This window comes from Centruroides sculpturatus, unplaced genomic scaffold (assembly GCF_000671375.1).
Source record: "Centruroides sculpturatus isolate CEXI.00-Female unplaced genomic scaffold, Cexi_2.0 scaffold12, whole genome shotgun sequence".
Taxonomy (NCBI): domain Eukaryota; kingdom Metazoa; phylum Arthropoda; class Arachnida; order Scorpiones; family Buthidae; genus Centruroides; species Centruroides sculpturatus.
The window spans coordinates 153,355-176,601 of record NW_019384438.1 but is presented as its reverse complement, the minus strand read 5'-3'; the positions used below and the strand labels follow the sequence as shown (position 1 = coordinate 176,601).

General features: G+C 27.9%; 2 protein-coding genes across 2 annotated transcripts; both read left to right on the top strand.

Moving 5' to 3' along the window:
- Positions 1–552: 552 nt before the first annotated feature.
- Positions 553–22,174, top strand: LOC111620043 (tetratricopeptide repeat protein 39B-like). The gene is made up of 14 exons (XM_023361888.1): positions 553–675; positions 15,143–15,174; positions 16,977–17,087; positions 17,331–17,406; positions 17,485–17,614; positions 17,691–17,823; positions 17,896–17,995; positions 18,066–18,131; positions 18,200–18,311; positions 18,379–18,446; positions 21,433–21,492; positions 21,579–21,670; positions 21,749–21,910; positions 21,991–22,174. Exons 1-14 carry the CDS (start codon positions 655–657, stop codon positions 22,172–22,174), a joined length of 1,347 nt encoding a protein of 448 aa, XP_023217656.1. The 5' UTR covers positions 553–654.
- On the top strand, positions 7,024–14,375 carry LOC111620002 (tetratricopeptide repeat protein 39A-like). Its single transcript, XM_023361842.1, has 12 exons — positions 7,024–7,079; positions 7,152–7,251; positions 7,322–7,387; positions 7,456–7,567; positions 7,635–7,702; positions 10,689–10,748; positions 10,835–10,926; positions 11,005–11,166; positions 11,247–11,364; positions 11,853–11,964; positions 13,922–14,042; positions 14,122–14,375. Exons 1-12 carry the CDS (start codon positions 7,027–7,029, stop codon positions 14,240–14,242), a joined length of 1,185 nt encoding a protein of 394 aa, XP_023217610.1. The 5' UTR covers positions 7,024–7,026; the 3' UTR covers positions 14,243–14,375.
- Positions 22,175–23,247: the final 1,073 nt, after the last annotated feature.

The window sequence follows — 23,247 nt, the reverse complement described above, 5'->3', positions numbered from 1 at the left end:
CTAGCCATAGTTAAACACCTGAATGGTCACTGGGAACATAAAAGAATGGTTATTTTGTATGCATTTAAAAAATGTCCGCCGTATACAGATTGCCGTTGTTGGGAGGTGGTGTCATTCCAAATTAAAATATTTTTCCCTGCAACATTTTTTAATTTATAAATCCTCTAATCTGTTAGATTAATTTACCTTGATAACGAAATACCGTCCATTCGCAGGAACGTTTCTATCTTTATAAAATCATCGGGCATGAACAGTATAAGCATCTGTGATTTTCGGTTATTTATATTAATCTATTTTAAAGCTACACGGGTGGGTTCCCAACAAAAGTATACCTCTTAACTTCGGTTGAATTAGACAATAAAGTCAACGTGTAGTAGTAAAGCCTATGTCAATTTGTATCCATCCATCCATCTGTTAGTATTGTGTAGAAGATCGTTTCGATTCCTTATTTAAACACGGAAATGAAATCATAGACTTCAATTCTTGTTTATACACGTGACCCTGTCTCGGCTTATGTCAGATCTTCCTAGTTGCGTGCGCAGCGTACGTAGTGTCAAACACCTCCGATTTTCTATTGACCTACAAACTACCATAGAAGAACTGCAGAAGCAAAGACAGTAGCAGTTGCATCTTTCCCAAATCAAATTTCTAGAGATGGATCTTGAAGAGAACGAGGTAACAATGCATTCTTCTTAATCATAGGTGTTTATACTATTATAACCTTGGCCAGCTTACTTAATTAATTAATATAGTAATTTTTATACCGTTTAAATAATAATTAGCCTTGTAAATTTACATTTAAGGATGCGATTTTATGACGGTTGCATGATTACAGTTAACTTAATTAATAATTAAATATTTTATTCAAATCACGATTTCAATTATGGACATTAATATTGCCCTATATTTAGTAATGTAGCTACTTGAGTAGATTGTTAATTGAAGATGTTCAGGAAGTTTGTTTTTCCTGTTAGAAGCATCTCTATCGAAAGGATCGTGTGTTAAGTGATCGTAGGATAGATTATCTTAACTCTTTCATCAATTATCGCTAAAAAATGAGTAATCTAATTTCTGATACATCATAAATTACGGACGAATCGTCACGTCCTATTTAGAGTCATTGTTTTTTTTTTTAGGGTGTTGTTTAACTTTTAAATCTTCTAAAAATTCTAAATTTAGGTTTATAAGTGTTCATTTTCTTTGTAAAGGGGGGCTGCAAACTTAACTTTTTAAACACTTTGAATAGAAAATAAAAGAGGGTCGAGTTGTCTTTTCTAAACAGAAAATTCTAGGCAGGTTTTATGGGTGCTTCTTTTCTCTCAGGTGACTTAAATAGATCATTCTTTTTTTTTACTTCGTAGTAAAATTTTAATGACTCGTTCATAAAAAGTTATAGTCTCAATGTTATATTTTACTCTCAAAAGAGTAAAATCACATTTGTGACATTCCCAACAATGGGGTATATTTATAGATTCTATGGAGTTGCTCTCCTCTTACAATTATTTTTGATAAATTGTAATAAAATTTTTTACTTTATTTCTTTATAACAATAAAAAATTTACAGTTTAATTTATATATAAATTTTATAAATCAGTATAAATACGATACAATTATATAAAATGTAGCAATTTAATGCTCCATTTTAAAGTACGATTTAAGACGGGTTAGACAAGTAAGTAATTAAAATAGATAATATTTAAATAAAATAATTAAAAACACATTATATTAGCGTTGTATTTATCATTAATTTTCATTTTTTTAAATTCGTTCAGCCATACACAATACTTATTGTTTACAGTAAATGATCATATATTTCCTCAATTAAATATTATATTATTATATTAGAAAGAATGTTACAATAATATTAAAATGTTGGTTTAAATATATATATATATAAATTTAGAATAAACTTTTTGAAATAATTTCCTTGTTTAAAAATAGATAAAAATTTATTGCTTTGAAATAAATTCCATATTATAACACTGTTCCTTTTAAGAATAGTCATTAGTGCCATGTGTAAGAGCGAAAAAAAATAAATAAATGCTTTTCATTACTTTTTTCTTTCTCGCTTTTAATTTCGATAAGATCAAAAGTAGGATTTATTCTCTTTCTCTTTTCCCACGTTTTCTTAAACTTGTTACTCGAGTTAAAATTAGAATTATGTTAATTAGAATAGCTTTTTCTGGTATAAAAAAGTCTTTAAAATTTAATTCTGTAACTTATTAAATTATACTTTTTTGTAAAATTTTTATTTTTATTTTAATTAGGCTTATTAATTAATTGTAGAATATGTATTTTTATTTATTTTATTAATTTATTTACATAATAGAGGGAATTTTATAAGACGAGAAAACCTTCCCGTATACAAGAAACCTGTTTAAAACGGAACCTGAATAAGCCGGAAACCTGCAAAAATGAGAAAAATCCAATAAATTGCGATTCCGGTTTACACAGGTTTTCAGTATAATAACAATAATAATAGAACCCACTAAAAATTAAAAATAACAATAATTATGAATATACTGTACCTTAATTAAACTGTGTAAACGGGAATTTGAATAAGCCGTTTTAGACAGGTTACTAACACTGCGATTGAAAATATATACTGTATTTATATTAATGTAATAAAAACCATTCAACAATCATTTTTTAACATTTAAATTGCGGACAAAAATAAGTAAATAAATGAAACAAAGCAGAAGTAAAGCCAATATAACATCATTAAATATATTAAATGCTCGAATTAATTTTTAGAATAATTAATAAACTTTATCTAATCATTTATAGAAACTTTCTGCTCTGTTTATATATATTTATTTAAGACACCTTTAGCACTATTGAAGTATAAAAATTACGGACAAATCCATGTAGTAGGTCGAGCATGGAATAATGGATCATCTCTACTATAAAAATAACATTCGATTATTTTGACATAATTTTTACATCGTTTAATATATAAAACATCAGATGTAATGTTAATTATATTGTATAAAATTGTGCATCTTCCCTACTATAGTAGGCAAGATGCATAGAGTAAGAAGTCGGTACATGTAAGAGTATAGAGTAGGAAGGGTGTGAGAGACGATATCCTCCCCGAAAAAGAATAATTTTAATAAAATTAAATTTAATATTTTTATCAATTTTAATTTAAATATAAAACCGTTACAAATTCTTAATTGTTTTAACGTTGTATAAGAAGTTACACAAGGTTAAAGCTCCTATCACACTACATGGACAACATTGAAAGTCAATTTGATCACTGTAAAAAATAATATCGATTTAAAATTTATATTATTCCAATAAGCAGGAAATTTAAAAAGTAAAATAAGATCTGATCAGTTTTATAAAATTGATATCGACACATCAGGTTTTACAATTAAAGAAAAAAAAATACAAATTTCTACATCTAAAAAAGTGGCCATTGTGTTTAAGAGAATTTCCGTACCAGTTTTACTTATTTGTATATTTATAATAAAAACGACAAGGAAAATCGTTATCAAAATGCAAATCTTTAACAAATAAACAGTCATAAAAAAACAAATTTTTTNTTAAATGCTCGAATTAATTTTTAGAATAATTAATAAACTTTATCTAATCATTTATAGAAACTTTCTGCTCTGTTTATATATATTTATTTAAGACACCTTTAGCACTATTGAAGTATAAAAATTACGGACAAATCCATGTAGTAGGTCGAGCATGGAATAATGGATCATCTCTACTATAAAAATAACATTCGATTATTTTGACATAATTTTTACATCGTTTAATATATAAAACATCAGATGTAATGTTAATTATATTGTATAAAATTGTGCATCTTCCCTACTATAGTAGGCAAGATGCATAGAGTAAGAAGTCGGTACATGTAAGAGTATAGAGTAGGAAGGGTGTGAGAGACGATATCCTCCCCGAAAAAGAATAATTTTAATAAAATTAAATTTAATATTTTTATCAATTTTAATTTAAATATAAAACCGTTACAAATTCTTAATTGTTTTAACGTTGTATAAGAAGTTACACAAGGTTAAAGCTCCTATCACACTACATGGACAACATTGAAAGTCAATTTGATCACTGTAAAAAATAATATCGATTTAAAATTTATATTATTCCAATAAGCAGGAAATTTAAAAAGTAAAATAACATCTGATCAGTTTTATAAAATTGATATCGACACATCAGGTTTTACAATTAAAGAAAAAAAAATACAAATTTCTACATCTAAAAAAGTAGCCATTGTGTTTAAGAGAATTTCCGTACCAGTTTTACTTATTTGTATATTTATAATAAAAACGACAAGGAAAATCGTTATCAAAATGCAAATCTTTAACAAATAAACAGTCATAAAAAAACAAATTTTTTATAATTGAGTTATTAAAATAATAAGTTCTGTCACGGGAAGAACTTGCAAGCCCTTCCCATGATAGGATATAGTCTATTATTTAGTTATAAATATAGTAAATATTTAATTATATAGTATATTAGATATTATATTTTTAGCGTTTATATAAGTGTATGTACTATATAATACATAGGATATATACACATACTGTATTTATAAAAGTTAATTGTTATGTAGAGGTCTAACATATCTAGAAAGAGTTTGATTGTTTGACATAAAGAATTTAAAAAGTCTGATATTTAATATAATTCTATGCTTTAAATTATTATATTTATCAGTTTATAAATAAAAAATATGAATACATAAATATTATTTTAATTAAATTTCAATGAATTTATTTATGTCATCAATAGATTTTTCTTATATTATTAAAATATTGAATGTATGTAGAATATCATAAAGCATTTATTTATTTAGAAATATTTTAAAATTTTAACAATTTTATGAATTACTTGAATGTTTTATAAACAAATATTTTAGTTTGGACTATTTATAATTTTCGTAATATACTGTATTTCTGTTAAACAAGGCGTGCAAAGTAAAAAAGATAAGATATTTTTGATTTTATAGTGATAAATGATAAGAGACGAATCCCGGAAATGGGCATTTTGTGATATATGCATACCTGACATGCATGCATGCATGCCACAAAAAATGTAGTGATGTAACTTGTGCTATTGTTACGTAAATAATAGGCCTACAAATCTTGCTTTGCCTACTGGAAGACAAAATGAATATTTAATTATTCAGAATATAAGAGTAATGGAATATAAATTATATATACAAAACTTAAAATTATTTTAAATAATTTTATAAGAGTAATTCAGGTTTTTTCATGTCAATAGCTTACTGCCGTGTTTTATATTTTTTTATAGTTTTAATGCAATTTCTCATGCAATATTTTACTGTAAATAATTTATTTTTCTGTAAAATATAAAAAGTAGCATTATTTATCTTAATACAGTAAAACATGTTTAAAATGGAATGCTATGGCACGGATCAGAATTTCCCGATTTGGCAAGTTTCCGTTTTATACAGATACCCTATTATTGTATTTTGTTTTAGTTCACTACATATAGAATATCGCTATGAACTTGCATCATAGTTTAACATTTAATTAATACTTCTTTGAATATATAAATATAAAACTCTGTCAGAGTTTTAATTAATACCTAAAGAATAAAAAATATATGATTATCCAATTTTAAAAACTCTTATCAGATATGTAATGAGGAAATAAAGATGCATTTTATATCAGATATATTTCGATCATATATTTATGCTATATATATTTATATAACTTGAATCAAATAAAAAAAATTTTATTTAGGAAAATAAGTTTTTCTGAGAGTAAATTGCTAAAGCAAAAAGTGCATTTTGTAATACAGATCATCCGATAGCGGCCACCTCTAAACAACGACCACTCTTTCAGGAACGTTTATTTCGAACTAATAATTTATATACATCGGCTTCCCCCGAATTTTTTTTATGTTCTTGCCAGTGGCCGTTGTTCAGAGGTTCGATTGTAATGTATACTTATATTTAAAAGCCGACAATAAATTTTTAACGAAGCAATTTCTTTGGTGAGTTTTGGATCTCAAATTTTTACTAATCATTTGTAAAAAAGGAGTAAAATCATTCCTACAAAGTAAGTTTAAAACTTTAAGAAGAAAGCATTGCTCGTTTCGTTTAGAAAGTGTGCTCTATGACGTTAATTTAACGTAATCTCATCAGTTTATAATGAGCAACTTTAAAAACTGACGTCAAATTGACGTAAAAGTGTGCACTATCTCCACAAAAACGAACATATCCGAGAATGTATCAATGGCATAATTGATCCAATTAGTTTTTATGAACACGTGACATTTACGGTTGAAAAATCGCTCTCGGATCTAATTATTGTTATACAACTTTAAGAGAATTCATTTTATTGATGCCAAAAAATACAATGTAGAGCGATACTAAATACTCGTCTAACATGTCTATTAACCTTGATATTTTTAGCTGATTTAACATCATGGAGTTAACTAACGAATCATTTAAATTTGAGTAAATAACATTACTAATTTATTTAATTCCTCAGAAAAATTAATTAAATAAAACATAAAAATTCCTCAAATTATTTATTTTGAAAGAATTATTTCCAAGAATATGCTTACTATTTAAATTAATTTTTTATAATATAACTGGTTTTGAATTTATAAACTGCTTTATTATTATTTTTCGCAGCGAACTTTAGAAAAATCTCGAAAATATGAGCTTGATATATTATATTTTATTGGTCCTTGAACCTTTGTAAATATGTAGTCTATCATAGGCATAAGGAAATCATAAAATTACTACTCGTGATTTTTAGAACTTTTTTTAGTTATTCTTCTATTGTATAAGAATTTTTATAAGAAAACAATTTCAGTAATGGGTCAATCATAACGTTGCATTCAATGCTACTCTATGTATATCTATGATTTAATAGTATATAAGTTCATCATCTTGTAATAATATAAAATTTTGAAATTTTAATATAAATCATTGCATCTCGACTTCAAAAATCATTTATGCTCGTGAGATTAATCCACATAAAACATTAATTTTATGAAATTTTTTGAGCCTNCCAGAGCTTCATGAACTTTGTGAAAGGCGGCTTAAAAGTTAGAACCTGCTATCAATCATATAAGTAAGTTTAAAAAAAATCGATTTTATATATAATAAATATCTATTTTTGACTGAAATCGTCGTTATAATTTAGAGAATGCTTGCATATACTCGAAAACAGAAACTGGAAAAATAATAAGCATAGGCAACACTACGCTAGTGGTGTGAAAATGGGCATAGGAACATTTAATTTAGTAAATATTTTATTATTTTTTTAATATTTAATAATTTGAGGATAAAGTAATGAGAAGATTTGTATTTCAGATGATTTCTCAATTCCCGACAAGGATACTACGATTGTTAGAATTTATCGGTTTTTCCGGAAATAAGGTTATTTATTTATTTTAAAATTCTGTCAAATTACTTTTTTCTTATGTTATAATTTAATTTATTTTCAGAATATAGGTCTGAGGGAGCTTAAAGAAAGTTATGAAGAGACAAACGGCCTTCGATCTCCTTTAGCTGTGTTAATTCTTGTCGCTTATCATACCGTCATTTCTTACGTGTTTGGTAAGCTAAAAATGCTTCGATTTATACATTAAAAAGGCGCATTTTATAAAATTTTAACGTTTTTCAGGTATGGGGGATGGAGATATTAATCAATCAGAAGATATGTTAGAAGATATGTTAATTAGATATCCGAATGTAAGTAATTGCGCTTATTTCATTAGTAAGCTGACAGTAATATTAAAAATACAGAAATAGTTTAAATTTTTAAATAATTTTTATCGACGGGCGGATGTCCGAGATGCCTAAAACGTGAACTTGTCGCACTGGAATCCAGATTCGAATCCGTAGAAATTTTTATAGGCTATCCGTTTTGTCCTAACCACTGTATGCCTGGCCAAATCCATGATGAGTATGAAACAAAGGCCTCTTAATATCCACAGGGCTGAAAGAGTCTAAAATTAAACAAAACAATTTTTTGGACCAAAAATTGTTCTAGAAAAACTTATATTTTGCTGTTACATAGTATGAAATATATTATGTAATATACACAGTACGTATATATTATATTTTCGCTATTTTTCAGTTCAGTGTGCACGCATTAGTGTGCAGTAAACTGAAAAAGTCACATCAACTAGAAGAGTAGTATTCATAAATATTATGAATGTTACAGAATATCATTTAAAGATATGATATAATATCTATATATTCTAGTATCAAGATACAGTATTCAGGATTATCGATACCATAGAATATCAATATCAGTTTGTCAATATATAATAATGGTTGTAGTGTTTATTTATTTATTTATTTTCATCCACAGATAATGCCATACGGTATATAGGCCTAATAGTTGCCTGTAAGGAAAAAGTTAATTATGCCGTAATAAAATAAACTTTATTTAATTCCAAACATATCCAAATGTTGAATTAGTTGAGAATTAGGGATTATGATAGAGAACTTTTATAAGTACATAATTATTTTGTTTATTATACAGCAAAAGTAAAGATACTTCATTTGAAAAAAGCACATTAACCTAAGGAGAGATTTAACGATTAAAACACCAATTAAAATAATTTGGTATTTTTGCTTCGTTTTCAGAATTTATAAAGATATAGTGATATAAATCAGTAAATTTTGCAATTATTTCCGATACTATAATTTATATTTCTATTGTGATAATCCTGATCTTCTTAATATATGATTTAATATGAACTGACAATTGTTTCTCGAAAAACTATTTTATTAAATTCGTACTAGTAAGTGTCAAAAATGCTTTAGTAGCGAGTTTTAGTACGAATTTTTTTAAATGTAAATGTCACTATACAAGACTTACTTGCATTTGAACTGCTAAATATCCTTCTAAATAGCGTTGAATAGAGACAATTTAATTGAAATCACCCGGTATATAATTTTTAGATGTAGGAATAGCAAAAAATCATTTTTATACTTTTAAATATTAATTAAAAACCATAAATTTACTGAATGAAGAATCAAATTCATGCTAAAACTATTCCGCAACGATTGTCAATTAGAAATTTATAATCTATACAGATCCAGATTAGACTCGCAGTCCCATACTATAGGCCTATCTTTCGTCCTCTACTAATTAATAATACATTAAAACCAGTGAAATCCGGAACTGCACAGGACTCTATAAACTTTCCGGCTTAAACAAAATGGAACAAGAAGTGGTCATTGCTTCAAAATGCAAACGTCCTTTTTATCAATTTGCAATCCGTATATAGTAATTGATTACATTCGCTAAAACGACCTCAGAATAAAAACACGGCGTAGAAAATTAAAAAATATGCATTCATGTACTATATGTAGGCCTATGTTTGCATATATGTATATATATTCATTATATATATATATATATTATACAGTATATGAACATATATATATGTATATATATATTGAAGGGGAAAAGTACACGTGACAATTCATGCTGTTTCAATGAGGTTTAAACATGTTTGGTGATTTACTTGTACTGCATTTATTCTAGTATAAACAGCATAAATAAGGGCAGAAGCAGAAAACAACAATATTTTCTGAAGTTTCTACTGAAATCTAATGAAAAATCAAGTAGAGCAAGTTACTTTTTACACGCGGAAAAAGTTTTTTTATCGAAGTGTAGTCAATAAATGCCTTTCACGATGACGTTCATTCTAGTTACAAGGTCTTTTTCGGTTCGAAAAATGGCGAATTTGAAAAATTGCAATGAACGTAATGCATTAAATCATTTTAAAACTTGTTTTTAACAGAATTAATCTATTGCAATGAAACCGTACTTTATTCGATATTTATATTTTCTTTATATAAAATAATTCGCAGAAAATGAAAACTTTTATATTGTAATTCGGATATTCTACGCTTTTTGCACTATTAGAAGTAATGTTACTGATTCTATACTGTTCTTATTTCTATATTTATATTAAATAACTGTGAAACTTTAAAATTGCAGCCCAATCAGCCTATAAACAGCCTATTGTAAGAGAACAAACTACAATCATTTATACAGTACATATAAATTTATATTGCATTTCAAGGTTTTATTGTCAAAGCATAAAACCTCTTTCCTTTGTGAAAGCACTAAGAGGTTCAATATTATGTACAGTACAGAAAGCGTTTCACTTATCCCCTATAGGAGACTTGTAATTATTACATATGCTGCGTTCTCTGTATAAATTAAAATGTGCTTGTCAATATTATATCATATTAAAAATCTACGCTTAAAATACTCGCCAAGCGAGTTGATTTTTATGCCGAAAAGAAAAAAAAAGTTTAAACACATGAACAAAGAAAGATAAAGAATATATACGAAGTTAATTTTGACCTGTCCTAACCTATTTTTATTTTACATTAATACATTCTTATTTTATTTTATTCTACTCTTTCTGCCCTATAGGCACCAAGAGAACCTTTTTTTCAAAGCCCATGTGAGTTCGGTCACGTCCACATCATGGCGGGTGGGTTACGGAGCCTCATATAAATAAACCATCCTCATGTAACAAGCTGCAATACATTTTTGGAGAAAATTTCGAATCTCAAATTGTTTTGGTGTAGATAAACGTGTTCAAACAATTCTAATTATTAAATATATTACGCGAAAAATGAATTTTTAATGAAATAATAATCTATACTCTGTATAGTGATCTTTTTATGATTTTAACATTTACAGGGCGCCTTATTTTTATTCTTTTATGGACGAGTGAAACAAATACAAGGAAAATTTAATGATGTAATCTTCAAGTATTTCTTTAATATATTTAAACTAAAATCTCCATTAATTATTAACTAATGTCTATAAAATATATTTATTTCTAGTCGATAAGGATATACAAGCAATCCATCGATTCTCAAAAACTATGGAAACAATTTCACTATTTATGTTACTGGGAAATGATGTGGTGCTATTGGTTTGTTTCATCTTATAGTTTTCAGTTTTTTCTATATTTAATTATTACATATAATGAATAAGTAAAATTTTGATTCAGTTCAAAATGTGAATGGGTCGAAGCTTCTAAATGCACCGAAATATTAAGGAAAGAATGTAGATGGTCTCCTGCTATATATACTTACGTACATGCAACGATATTGCATACAATTGCAGAAGAACAACGAACTACAATTTCAAATGAAATAATAGAATTAATGAGGTATTAAATGGATAAAAAAATATCTTTAATTCCCTCGAATTAGTAATAATAATTAAATGAAATTGTTATTTGAATTGCAGAACAGTTCCTGGGTTAAAACAGAAAGTTGCAGGGAAATCGTACCCTACAGAAAAATATGTGGTTGGAAAGTCGAATAAATTTTTCAATCAAAATTGTAGGTTGCTTTTGCCAATGATGGTAAGAAATTATTTAAAAATTATTTTTTTTCTCTCGAAATTTTCTCATTATTCAGGGTCTCCTTAAACAAAAAGGCCGTTTAATCTTAACTGACATTCTTCTATAGTCATTACATCTTATCACTTAATTCTCTCCTGATCTCTCTCCCTCCATTCTATCCTTGTTTGCTTTTCTTCTTTTATTCTATAGTTCTCATCCATAATTATCATTAATATTTCCTCTTCTTTTATTCTCTTTACATAGTCACCTCACTTCTGTCTTTTCTCCTCAATAATGATCATGTCTTCTTCCCTTATTTCTCTTTTTCTTTAATTTCCAAATTCGTTTTTTTTAATTAAATTAAAAATGAATAAAATTGCTGGCAACGAAGATGGATTTTTGAGATGATCAGTTCCAGTATCAAGATTAGGAAAAAAAATTTTTTTAAAATTATATATAAAAACGTGTGATTTTGGAGAAATAATTAAACAATTTCTAATTTTTTACAGGAATTATTATATATATGGAATAATTTTCCAATGATAGCAAAATCTCCTATCTATTTGGATAAAATTTCTATTATTGTAAAAAAAGCACTGTTAACTTTGGAATCCAACAAAGGTAAATTGAATCTAGATATAAAGAATGAACTAATAGCCTATATCTATTAGAAAATTATAAACTTTAAAATATAGTAACAATGTTATACATTATTCAATTAAAGTGCTTCTTGATTGAATACGATTAAATTTGCACTTAAAGTCTTGTAAAGATCATGAATTCATAATTTCATTTAGTACTACACCAAAATACATTTTAATTTTTTGCTTTTATCGAGTTTTTAATATAAATTTTTATGCGTGTTATATAAGTTAATTTTATGATCTTAATATAGTATAATTACTTCATTTCTGGTGTTAGTCTAGAGTTATTGATGTTTGAGGATGGCACGTGATATGAATTCGTCCAGTAAGATCATTCACTGACCAAATTTGTAAATTTGATGCTCTCCACACATTCGTGTTGTTAAGTAATTTAACATAAAACTTAAATCTTGAAACTATAATTAAATTTTTATGTTTCTAATAATGGATTGGGCTCTAATATGCCACTATAAAACATAGCATGAGAGTTGTTGCTTTAGTCAAAGATTTTTTAATAAAAATTTATTTCATATAAATTTTATCTAAATACTTTCTCTAAAAAATTGTTTTCCAGATCTGCACAATTAAAAATTGATATGACTAATAATATTAATTGCATTACGTTATATTTATGAACAATATCATCAACATTATTTATAGACTAAGCATTGTCTAATTAAATGAACATTTGATTCATTTTTAATTAGGCTATAATTATTTTTTATATATTAGCTTTGATTAATCAGATATTTTTTAAAATTTTCCAAATAAAAGTGTACATTTTAATGAAGAATTTAATATCTAATTTTAAGACAGATTACAGGTATGGTCTCCGAAAGAAAACAGCAAGTACAGTACAAATTACCAAGGTCAAAGGGGATAATAATGATAACAAAGTATCAACTTTTACCAGATGTTAATAATTTGGATACGTATTAATTAGATATCATAAATTATGTCTGTGGTATGTTGTGGGGAAAGAAGTTTAGCAAAATATTGAACGGGGATAACTGCTGTTTCTCGTTAGTCTTTGATCACAATTATAAAATTTAATGCATCAACAGTGGTTTGAGTTTAGAACAATATAAAGTTTTTGTTAGTGTAAGGATTTAGAGTTGATAAATGAGTTTCGATAAATTCAGGATGAGCACAAAGTTTGATTTGATAGGGTACTGCAACGCGACACTAGGCGATCTGTCAAGGAGTATGCCTCCCAGGAGGACTTTATGAGAAACAAACTGGTTTAGGTATTTGATACGTAAAGAAAACTCGGAAAAATCCACAGGCTCTTTGGTGAGGCGCGAACCCGCGACCTGTGTTCAGTGTTTTTATCTACTTGGCACGATAAGAACGTCAAAAATCGGAAAAAAATCTTTTCATTAGCAATTGCAATTCTTGCAAACGAGACCTGTATTAAAAGTAGTTTTGAAATTTCAAATATGAACTTAAACAGATCAATTATGGCGGGAAAAGTTAACTATTTTGCTAAACTAATCGATATTATTCTAATAAGGAATTTGAATATGATTTGAATTTAGACAGAGGGCCAGAACATCATTTAATTCAGGTAACAAATTTGCTCATTACATTGAATTTCTTGTGTATTAAGGAAAACTTAAAATTTGTTTTAAAAAATGTTTAATGTAATACAATTTTTAACTATATTTTAACGATACAATAGAAGCCTCAAAGAGATAAATAATCAGTGTTTCCCTCACTTTCTACTTCAGATGAAACAATTGAAATGCTTTATAAATAAAACATTTTACTGTTTTATTTCAGATGTCAAGTTATAGTTTTTAAAAAAAATTTCTTCCAAGGTTTTTTCTCTCCGGATCCAAAATTATATAATATTGTCTACATCTATGATAATTTTCGTAATATTATATATATTTTTGATTAATGCAGATTTTACACAACTTTTTATATTTCAGATTCACTAGCAGATAAAGAAGTAGAAGATTACTGTTTACTCCTTTTGCTGCATGGTTCATGTTTAAAACTTTCTGGAAAATATAAACTCGCAGAAGAATGCTTTAAGAATGTTATCAATTTGTAAATTATCTTATATATTATTTTATTTAATGCCTCTTATATGTATAAAATATTTCATAATACATTTTCTCTTTACTAGAGATAAAAATGTACACGAAGACTTACACATAGTTGCATTTGCAGCAACAGAATTAGGATTACTCGCAATGGAACAAGGCTGTTACAAAGAATCGAAAGAATATTTGGAAAGAGCAATGTAATTATCTAAATTTAACATAGAATATTTGTTAAATACTTATTACAAGTGGTAATCTTTTTTCAGAAATAATTATCACGGATATCAAGTCGAAACAATTGTCCACTTCAGAGTGCACACTGCTCTTCGACAGTTGAAAATAGTTTCCAATTCGGCATCCATGCTGGATTTATCTTCTAAGCAGATGAGAGAATGCACATATCCCACTTCCAAAATACAGTGCGGAAGTTATCCCATGCTTCATAAAACCATATGTCAAGAAGAAAATGGATTAATAAAAACATAAATTATTTTACATAAATATAAACAAGATAATATATAAAAGTACAAGTACTANAATTATTGTTTCATTTTTTAAATAATTGAAATCGTAAACTCTGGTTATTTTTGATATATTGAGATCAATAAAATCGTAAAACACTTCGTTGAATTTATTTTTAATTGTGTAAGAAGTGTGCCGTTCATTTATGACACTTCGGGCAATATATATTTATATATTAATATTTTTGCGTGTTACACGGCTTGCAACGATGATGAATAAAATAAAGATTTATTAATATTTTCAGTATTAATATTAGCTTAACATTTGTTTAACATGGTAACCTTTGTTTAAAATGGTAATCTATTTAATACAAGTCATAGGTGCCTCATTTAATGCTCTAGGTACAGTAAAACCTGTGTAAACCGAATATGTTTTTCGGTTTGGTAGGTTCCCGTTTTATTCGGGTTCCGTTTTAAACAGGTTTTATTGCGCAAATCTCTAATTCTCTCTCTCTACGACTCTGAACTATTCGCATATTTTTAATTGTTTTCAATAATTTGAGTTCAAAAATCAATTCAATTTTCCAGCTATTTAATTTATATTGTTGGAGAGAATATAAAAATAAATATGTTATTTTTTCAGATGTTTGAAGATGCGTGCGAAAATTTACCAGAGTAAGTTTGTTTTATTTTATTAAAGTTTACTTATAATTATTATTTTGTACTCTTTCAAGGGGTCGTCCATTAATCACGTGTACAGTTTTTGAATCACTTTTGACTCTCTCCCTCCTTGTTGAAGTGAACTTTTGGCATGCTCCCTTTAATTATATATGCAACAATTGAAGAAATTACTTTAAAAAAATTCTTCAAATATTTTCTAACAATGACAAACTGCAAAGTTTGTCTACGTTTTACTAAAAAATTAATAGTTTATTTTTATTTCCATAAGGTATTATTAACGTTTTCTATCGTCCGATTTGCATTTGAATATTATTCTGATAGGTGTTAACGTTCTTGTTCGAAATGGTGTTAGAAATACTATTTATATAATGTAAAAGGCTTGAGGTGACAAGGAACAACGGCAACCTTTATAACAATCAAAAAACACAAAAAACGGTTATATCAACCCCATAAAACACTGGCAATGTAACGGATGACGACAACGAAACAGAAAATTTATTTATTTAAAATAACTGATATGCTTGAAGCGTAACGAGGATAATAATTATGAATATTTGTCTTTAAATGATAGTCAATTAAAATGATACGTATTATTTTAAATAATAATTTTGTCTTTAAATATCCTTTAAGACAAATAGTTACAGTTATTACCCTTGTCTCGTTTCAAACATGTCAATTATTTTAATATATTTTAGGAAAAAGAAACTGAGCTCCGCGGCGTAGATTTTTCCGTTTCGGCTTGACAGAAAAACACAAATGTGGTGATATGCTACTAACGTTCTGTCTAAAGCAGTTTAAAACCCGCAAGTACGGGGCGCGTACATGTCTATCGTCATGGTCGACAAAAATTACAAGAAACGTTCAAAACAACTATATGTGCAGCCAGCAACCTACTAATTCCAGCCACCGGTTAAAACACGCACATCTGCGGTCGCAGGACGCACGAGCGAGGGTTGAAAAATTAATTTCGTCACGACATTGTGCATGTTAAATGCACGTCGTAAAAACCAAAATAAAAAGTTGTCGTAGAGATCAATGTAAATTAATAACAATCGTAAACTCGATTGAAATATAGCACGCGACGAGCTTACAACCGGGACCGGTCAATAGATTTTACATGGAGAAATATGATCTGGAATATCTCAGCCTATAGATCGAATTTTAAAATTCCGGCTTCGTCAGGACTTCGGCCTTGCTTAGTTGTACATATTTGCAAAAAATCATATTTAATGGTCATGCGATTGCTTTGAACTTCGATCGCAGACATAACGTTTTCTGACTTATGAAGAGCTTCGCTCAAAAGAAATTCTGTCTCCTTGTCGTGATCTCTTACATCGTCAGTTTTTTTGGGTTCACATGGCTAGTAAGTATCCTTATAAAAGCAAATTCGTATGTTAATAACACCATTAAAAAAAAGTATGCCTCGATTCCTTTCCTAGTCATAGGGTTGTCAGATGTCCCGGTTTTCCGGGATTATCTCGGATTTTTTCCAACTGTCATCTAGCGACAGGAGGCCTTTATTCTAAAAACTGTTCCTACAATAAAGTATCGTTTTCTTTTTCCACATTTTAAATATACGAATATTTCTGTCATTGGCAGAGTAAAATACATACCCTGCTTGTCCTTGATATTGAAGCGTTCTAATATTTTTCGGGAATAACACATTTTGTCTCGTATTTTATCCTTACCTCCCACATATACAACGATAATGAGCACCACTTTAACTGTACGTGTGATAAACGGACGGTCCTCTAACTAGCAAATTAATTCTAAAATTATTTTATTTTACTTTTTAGAGAGACAGAACATGTTCCTTCTTTGGAAGATTCTGTAAAGGAAACTGTGGTGGCTCTGGATCTATTTCTGAAAAATCATTTTAATCAAGCTTTGGATTTGATGAAACCATAGTAATTTGTGAAATAAAATAGAACACGTTGTAGAATATACATTTAATTTTTAATTTTTAAAGCTTCTCTTGAATTTATTTGTTTATAATGCATAAATTTATTATAAATATTGTCAAATAATTTAAATTTCGAATTGATATTCTGTACAACGAACCTGAAAATTATCGTTATACAGTATAGAGGCATCAAACTAAAAAAACTATTATTTATTATTAAATGTATTGCTAATTATATTTTTTACAGCGCAAATCGAAGCATATACCATTCTTTAGGGAAAGGTACAGTTTTGTTTATGCAAGCTGTACTCACCCTCGCTCCTGTAAGTGTTTATGAATGCTTAATTTATCATAATTTTTTAAAATAAATTAATTTTTGAATAATATAAATAAACATTTAGGCTGATATAGATGTAGCTTTGCAAGCATTAAATCAAGCAGTTGACGTTTGCAACAGAAAGAGGAAGAGAGGTGCCGTTCTGTATGTATCGAAAATGATAGGTCAAGTGGATTATAATTCGTATACAGAGGGTAATTTCAGTTATTCATCGTTTATTTTCGGCATTTCTGTAAATGATTTTAATCAAATTATTTTAAATTTCTGTAGAAGAAGTGCATGCCGAGCTTTGCTACGCAGAATGTTTATTGTTAACAGCCATATTAACATTTCTTGCTGACCAGAGCTTCATGAACTTTGTGAAAGGCGGCTTAAAAGTTAGAACCTGCTATCAATCATATAAGTAAGTTTAAAAAAAATCGATTTTATATATAATAAATATCTATTTTTGACTGAAATCGTCGTTATAATTTAGAGAATGCTTGCATATACTCGAAAACAGAAACTGGAAAAATAATAAGCATAGGCAACACTACGCTAGTGGTGTGAAAATGGGCATAGGAACATTTAATTTAGTAAATATTTTATTATTTTTTTAATATTTAATAATTTGAGGATAAAGTAATGAGAAGATTTGTATTTCAGATGATTTCTCAATTCCCGACAAGGATACTACGATTGTTAGAATTTATCGGTTTTTCCGGAAATAAGGTTATTTATTTATTTTAAAATTCTGTCAAATTACTTTTTTCTTATGTTATAATTTAATTTATTTTCAGAATATAGGTCTGAGGGAGCTTAAAGAAAGTTATGAAGAGACAAACGGCCTTCGATCTCCTTTAGCTGTGTTAATTCTTGTCGCTTATCATACCGTCATTTCTTACGTGTTTGGTAAGCTAAAAATGCTTCGATTTATACATTAAAAAGGCGCATTTTATAAAATTTTAACGTTTTTCAGGTATGGGGGATGGAGATATTAATCAATCAGAAGATATGTTAGAAGATATGTTAATTAGATATCCGAATGTAAGTAATTGCGCTTATTTCATTAGTAAGCTGACAGTAATATTAAAAATACAGAAATAGTTTAAATTTTTAAATAATTTTTATCGACGGGCGGATGTCCGAGATGCCTAAAACGTGAACTTGTCGCACTGGAATCCAGATTCGAATCCGTAGAAATTTTTATAGGCTATCCGTTTTGTCCTAACCACTGTATGCCTGGCCAAATCCATGATGAGTATGAAACAAAGGCCTCTTAATATCCACAGGGCTGAAAGAGTCTAAAATTAAACAAAACAATTTTTTGGACCAAAAATTGTTCTAGAAAAACTTATATTTTGCTGTTACATAGTATGAAATATATTATGTAATATACACAGTACGTATATATTATATTTTCGCTATTTTTCAGTTCAGTGTGCACGCATTAGTGTGCAGTAAACTGAAAAAGTCACATCAACTAGAAGAGTAGTATTCATAAATATTATGAATGTTACAGAATATCATTTAAAGATATGATATAATATCTATATATTCTAGTATCAAGATACAGTATTCAGGATTATCGATACCATAGAATATCAATATCAGTTTGTCAATATATAATAATGGTTGTAGTGTTTATTTATTTATTTATTTTCATCCACAGATAATGCCATACGGTATATAGGCCTAATAGTTGCCTGTAAGGAAAAAGTTAATTATGCCGTAATAAAATAAACTTTATTTAATTCCAAACATATCCAAATGTTGAATTAGTTGAGAATTAGGGATTATGATAGAGAACTTTTATAAGTACATAATTATTTTGTTTATTATACAGCAAAAGTAAAGATACTTCATTTGAAAAAAGCACATTAACCTAAGGAGAGATTTAACGATTAAAACACCAATTAAAATAATTTGGTATTTTTGCTTCGTTTTCAGAATTTATAAAGATATAGTGATATAAATCAGTAAATTTTGCAATTATTTCCGATACTATAATTTATATTTCTATTGTGATAATCCTGATCTTCTTAATATATGATTTAATATGAACTGACAATTGTTTCTCGAAAAACTATTTTATTAAATTCGTACTAGTAAGTGTCAAAAATGCTTTAGTAGCGAGTTTTAGTACGAATTTTTTTAAATGTAAATGTCACTATACAAGACTTACTTGCATTTGAACTGCTAAATATCCTTCTAAATAGCGTTGAATAGAGACAATTTAATTGAAATCACCCGGTATATAATTTTTAGATGTAGGAATAGCAAAAAATCATTTTTATACTTTTAAATATTAATTAAAAACCATAAATTTACTGAATGAAGAATCAAATTCATGCTAAAACTATTCCGCAACGATTGTCAATTAGAAATTTATAATCTATACAGATCCAGATTAGACTCGCAGTCCCATACTATAGGCCTATCTTTCGTCCTCTACTAATTAATAATACATTAAAACCAGTGAAATCCGGAACTGCACAGGACTCTATAAACTTTCCGGCTTAAACAAAATGGAACAAGAAGTGGTCATTGCTTCAAAATGCAAACGTCCTTTTTATCAATTTGCAATCCGTATATAGTAATTGATTACATTCGCTAAAACGACCTCAGAATAAAAACACGGCGTAGAAAATTAAAAAATATGCATTCATGTACTATATGTAGGCCTATGTTTGCATATATGTATATATATTCATTATATATATATATATATTATACAGTATATGAACATATATATATGTATATATATATTGAAGGGGAAAAGTACACGTGACAATTCATGCTGTTTCAATGAGGTTTAAACATGTTTGGTGATTTACTTGTACTGCATTTATTCTAGTATAAACAGCATAAATAAGGGCAGAAGCAGAAAACAACAATATTTTCTGAAGTTTCTACTGAAATCTAATGAAAAATCAAGTAGAGCAAGTTACTTTTTACACGCGGAAAAAGTTTTTTTATCGAAGTGTAGTCAATAAATGCCTTTCACGATGACGTTCATTCTAGTTACAAGGTCTTTTTCGGTTCGAAAAATGGCGAATTTGAAAAATTGCAATGAACGTAATGCATTAAATCATTTTAAAACTTGTTTTTAACAGAATTAATCTATTGCAATGAAACCGTACTTTATTCGATATTTATATTTTCTTTATATAAAATAATTCGCAGAAAATGAAAACTTTTATATTGTAATTCGGATATTCTACGCTTTTTGCACGATTAGAAGTAATGTTACTGATTCTATACTGTTCTTATTTCTATATTTATATTAAATAACTGTGAAACTTTAAAATTGCAGCCCAATCAGCCTATAAACAGCCTATTGTAAGAGAACAAACTACAATCATTTATACAGTACATATAAATTTATATTGCATTTCAAGGTTTTATTGTCAAAGCATAAAACCTCTTTCCTTTGTGAAAGCACTAAGAGGTTCAATATTATGTACAGTACAGAAAGCGTTTCACTTATCCCCTATAGGAGACTTGTAATTATTACATATGCTGCGTTCTCTGTATAAATTAAAATGTGCTTGTCAATATTATATCATATTAAAAATCTACGCTTAAAATACTCGCCAAGCGAGTTGATTTTTATGCCGAAAAGAAAAAAAAAGTTTAAACACATGAACAAAGAAAGATAAAGAATATATACGAAGTTAATTTTGACCTGTCCTAACCTATTTTTATTTTACATTAATACATTCTTATTTTATTTTATTCTACTCTTTCTGCCCTATAGGCACCAAGAGAACCTTTTTTTCAAAGCCCATGTGAGTTCGGTCACGTCCACATCATGGCGGGTGGGTTACGGAGCCTCATATAAATAAACCATCCTCATGTAACAAGCTGCAATACATTTTTGGAGAAAATTTCGAATCTCAAATTGTTTTGGTGTAGATAAACGTGTTCAAACAATTCTAATTATTAAATATATTACGCGAAAAATGAATTTTTAATGAAATAATAATCTATACTCTGTATAGTGATCTTTTTATGATTTTAACATTTACAGGGCGCCTTATTTTTATTCTTTTATGGACGAGTGAAACAAATACAAGGAAAATTTAATGATGTAATCTTCAAGTATTTCTTTAATATATTTAAACTAAAATCTCCATTAATTATTAACTAATGTCTATAAAATATATTTATTTCTAGTCGATAAGGATATACAAGCAATCCATCGATTCTCAAAAACTATGGAAACAATTTCACTATTTATGTTACTGGGAAATGATGTGGTGCTATTGGTTTGTTTCATCTTATAGTTTTCAGTTTTTTCTATATTTAATTATTACATATAATGAATAAGTAAAATTTTGATTCAGTTCAAAATGTGAATGGGTCGAAGCTTCTAAATGCACCGAAATATTAAGGAAAGAATGTAGATGGTCTCCTGCTATATATACTTACGTACATGCAACGATATTGCATACAATTGCAGAAGAACAACGAACTACAATTTCAAATGAAATAATAGAATTAATGAGGTATTAAATGGATAAAAAAATATCTTTAATTCCCTCGAATTAGTAATAATAATTAAATGAAATTGTTATTTGAATTGCAGAACAGTTCCTGGGTTAAAACAGAAAGTTGCAGGGAAATCGTACCCTACAGAAAAATATGTGGTTGGAAAGTCGAATAAATTTTTCAATCAAAATTGTAGGTTGCTTTTGCCAATGATGGTAAGAAATTATTTAAAAATTATTTTTTTTCTCTCGAAATTTTCTCATTATTCAGGGTCTCCTTAAACAAAAAGGCCGTTTAATCTTAACTGACATTCTTCTATAGTCATTACATCTTATCACTTAATTCTCTCCTGATCTCTCTCCCTCCATTCTATCCTTGTTTGCTTTTCTTCTTTTATTCTATAGTTCTCATCCATAATTATCATTAATATTTCCTCTTCTTTTATTCTCTTTACATAGTCACCTCACTTCTGTCTTTTCTCCTCAATAATGATCATGTCTTCTTCCCTTATTTCTCTTTTTCTTTAATTTCCAAATTCGTTTTTTTTAATTAAATTAAAAATGAATAAAATTGCTGGCAACGAAGATGGATTTTTGAGATGATCAGTTCCAGTATCAAGATTAGGAAAAAAAATTTTTTTAAAATTATATATAAAAACGTGTGATTTTGGAGAAATAATTAAACAATTTCTAATTTTTTACAGGAATTATTATATATATNGTTTAAATCGATTCATACTTTGTTTGAGTTGCTGAAAATAAAAGTGTCTGCCTCACTATAGGAAGATTTTCAATAATTGCATTAATAGTCGTTTGGAAACCTAAATCAAGGATTCTATCCGCTTCATCTAAAACTAAACATTTTAAAATATGTAAATATATAAAAATATGCTTAATGTAGTGAATAACTATAAACGAGGAATTACCACGTATTTATTATGACATTGCCACAATGTCAAGCTGCAATTTTTCGTCGCAATGCACTTGATTTTAGTAGTGTCTTGTCCCTGTGCATCATACTCTACCTGTTGACAATGAAATCATGCTGGTCACGTATCTAACTCCGTTCAGGAGAAAAACTTTGAATTGAAATAACGTGACTTCCGGCCCAAAGCGGAAGTTTGTATATAAGTTAATCGGGACCTCTTGTCCCTACGCTTTCCATATCTTGTCTTGACTTTCATCTATCTAACACCGTTCGAGAGATTAAAGAATAACAGACATACAAACGGATTATAGTGGAAATTTATAGGTCTACAAGTTTCAAATTGCAGCCAAAAAATATGTAATAAAATATCGTTTTATAATATTATATATTGTATCAATAATAAACAAATGCATTTGCATATTGGGCT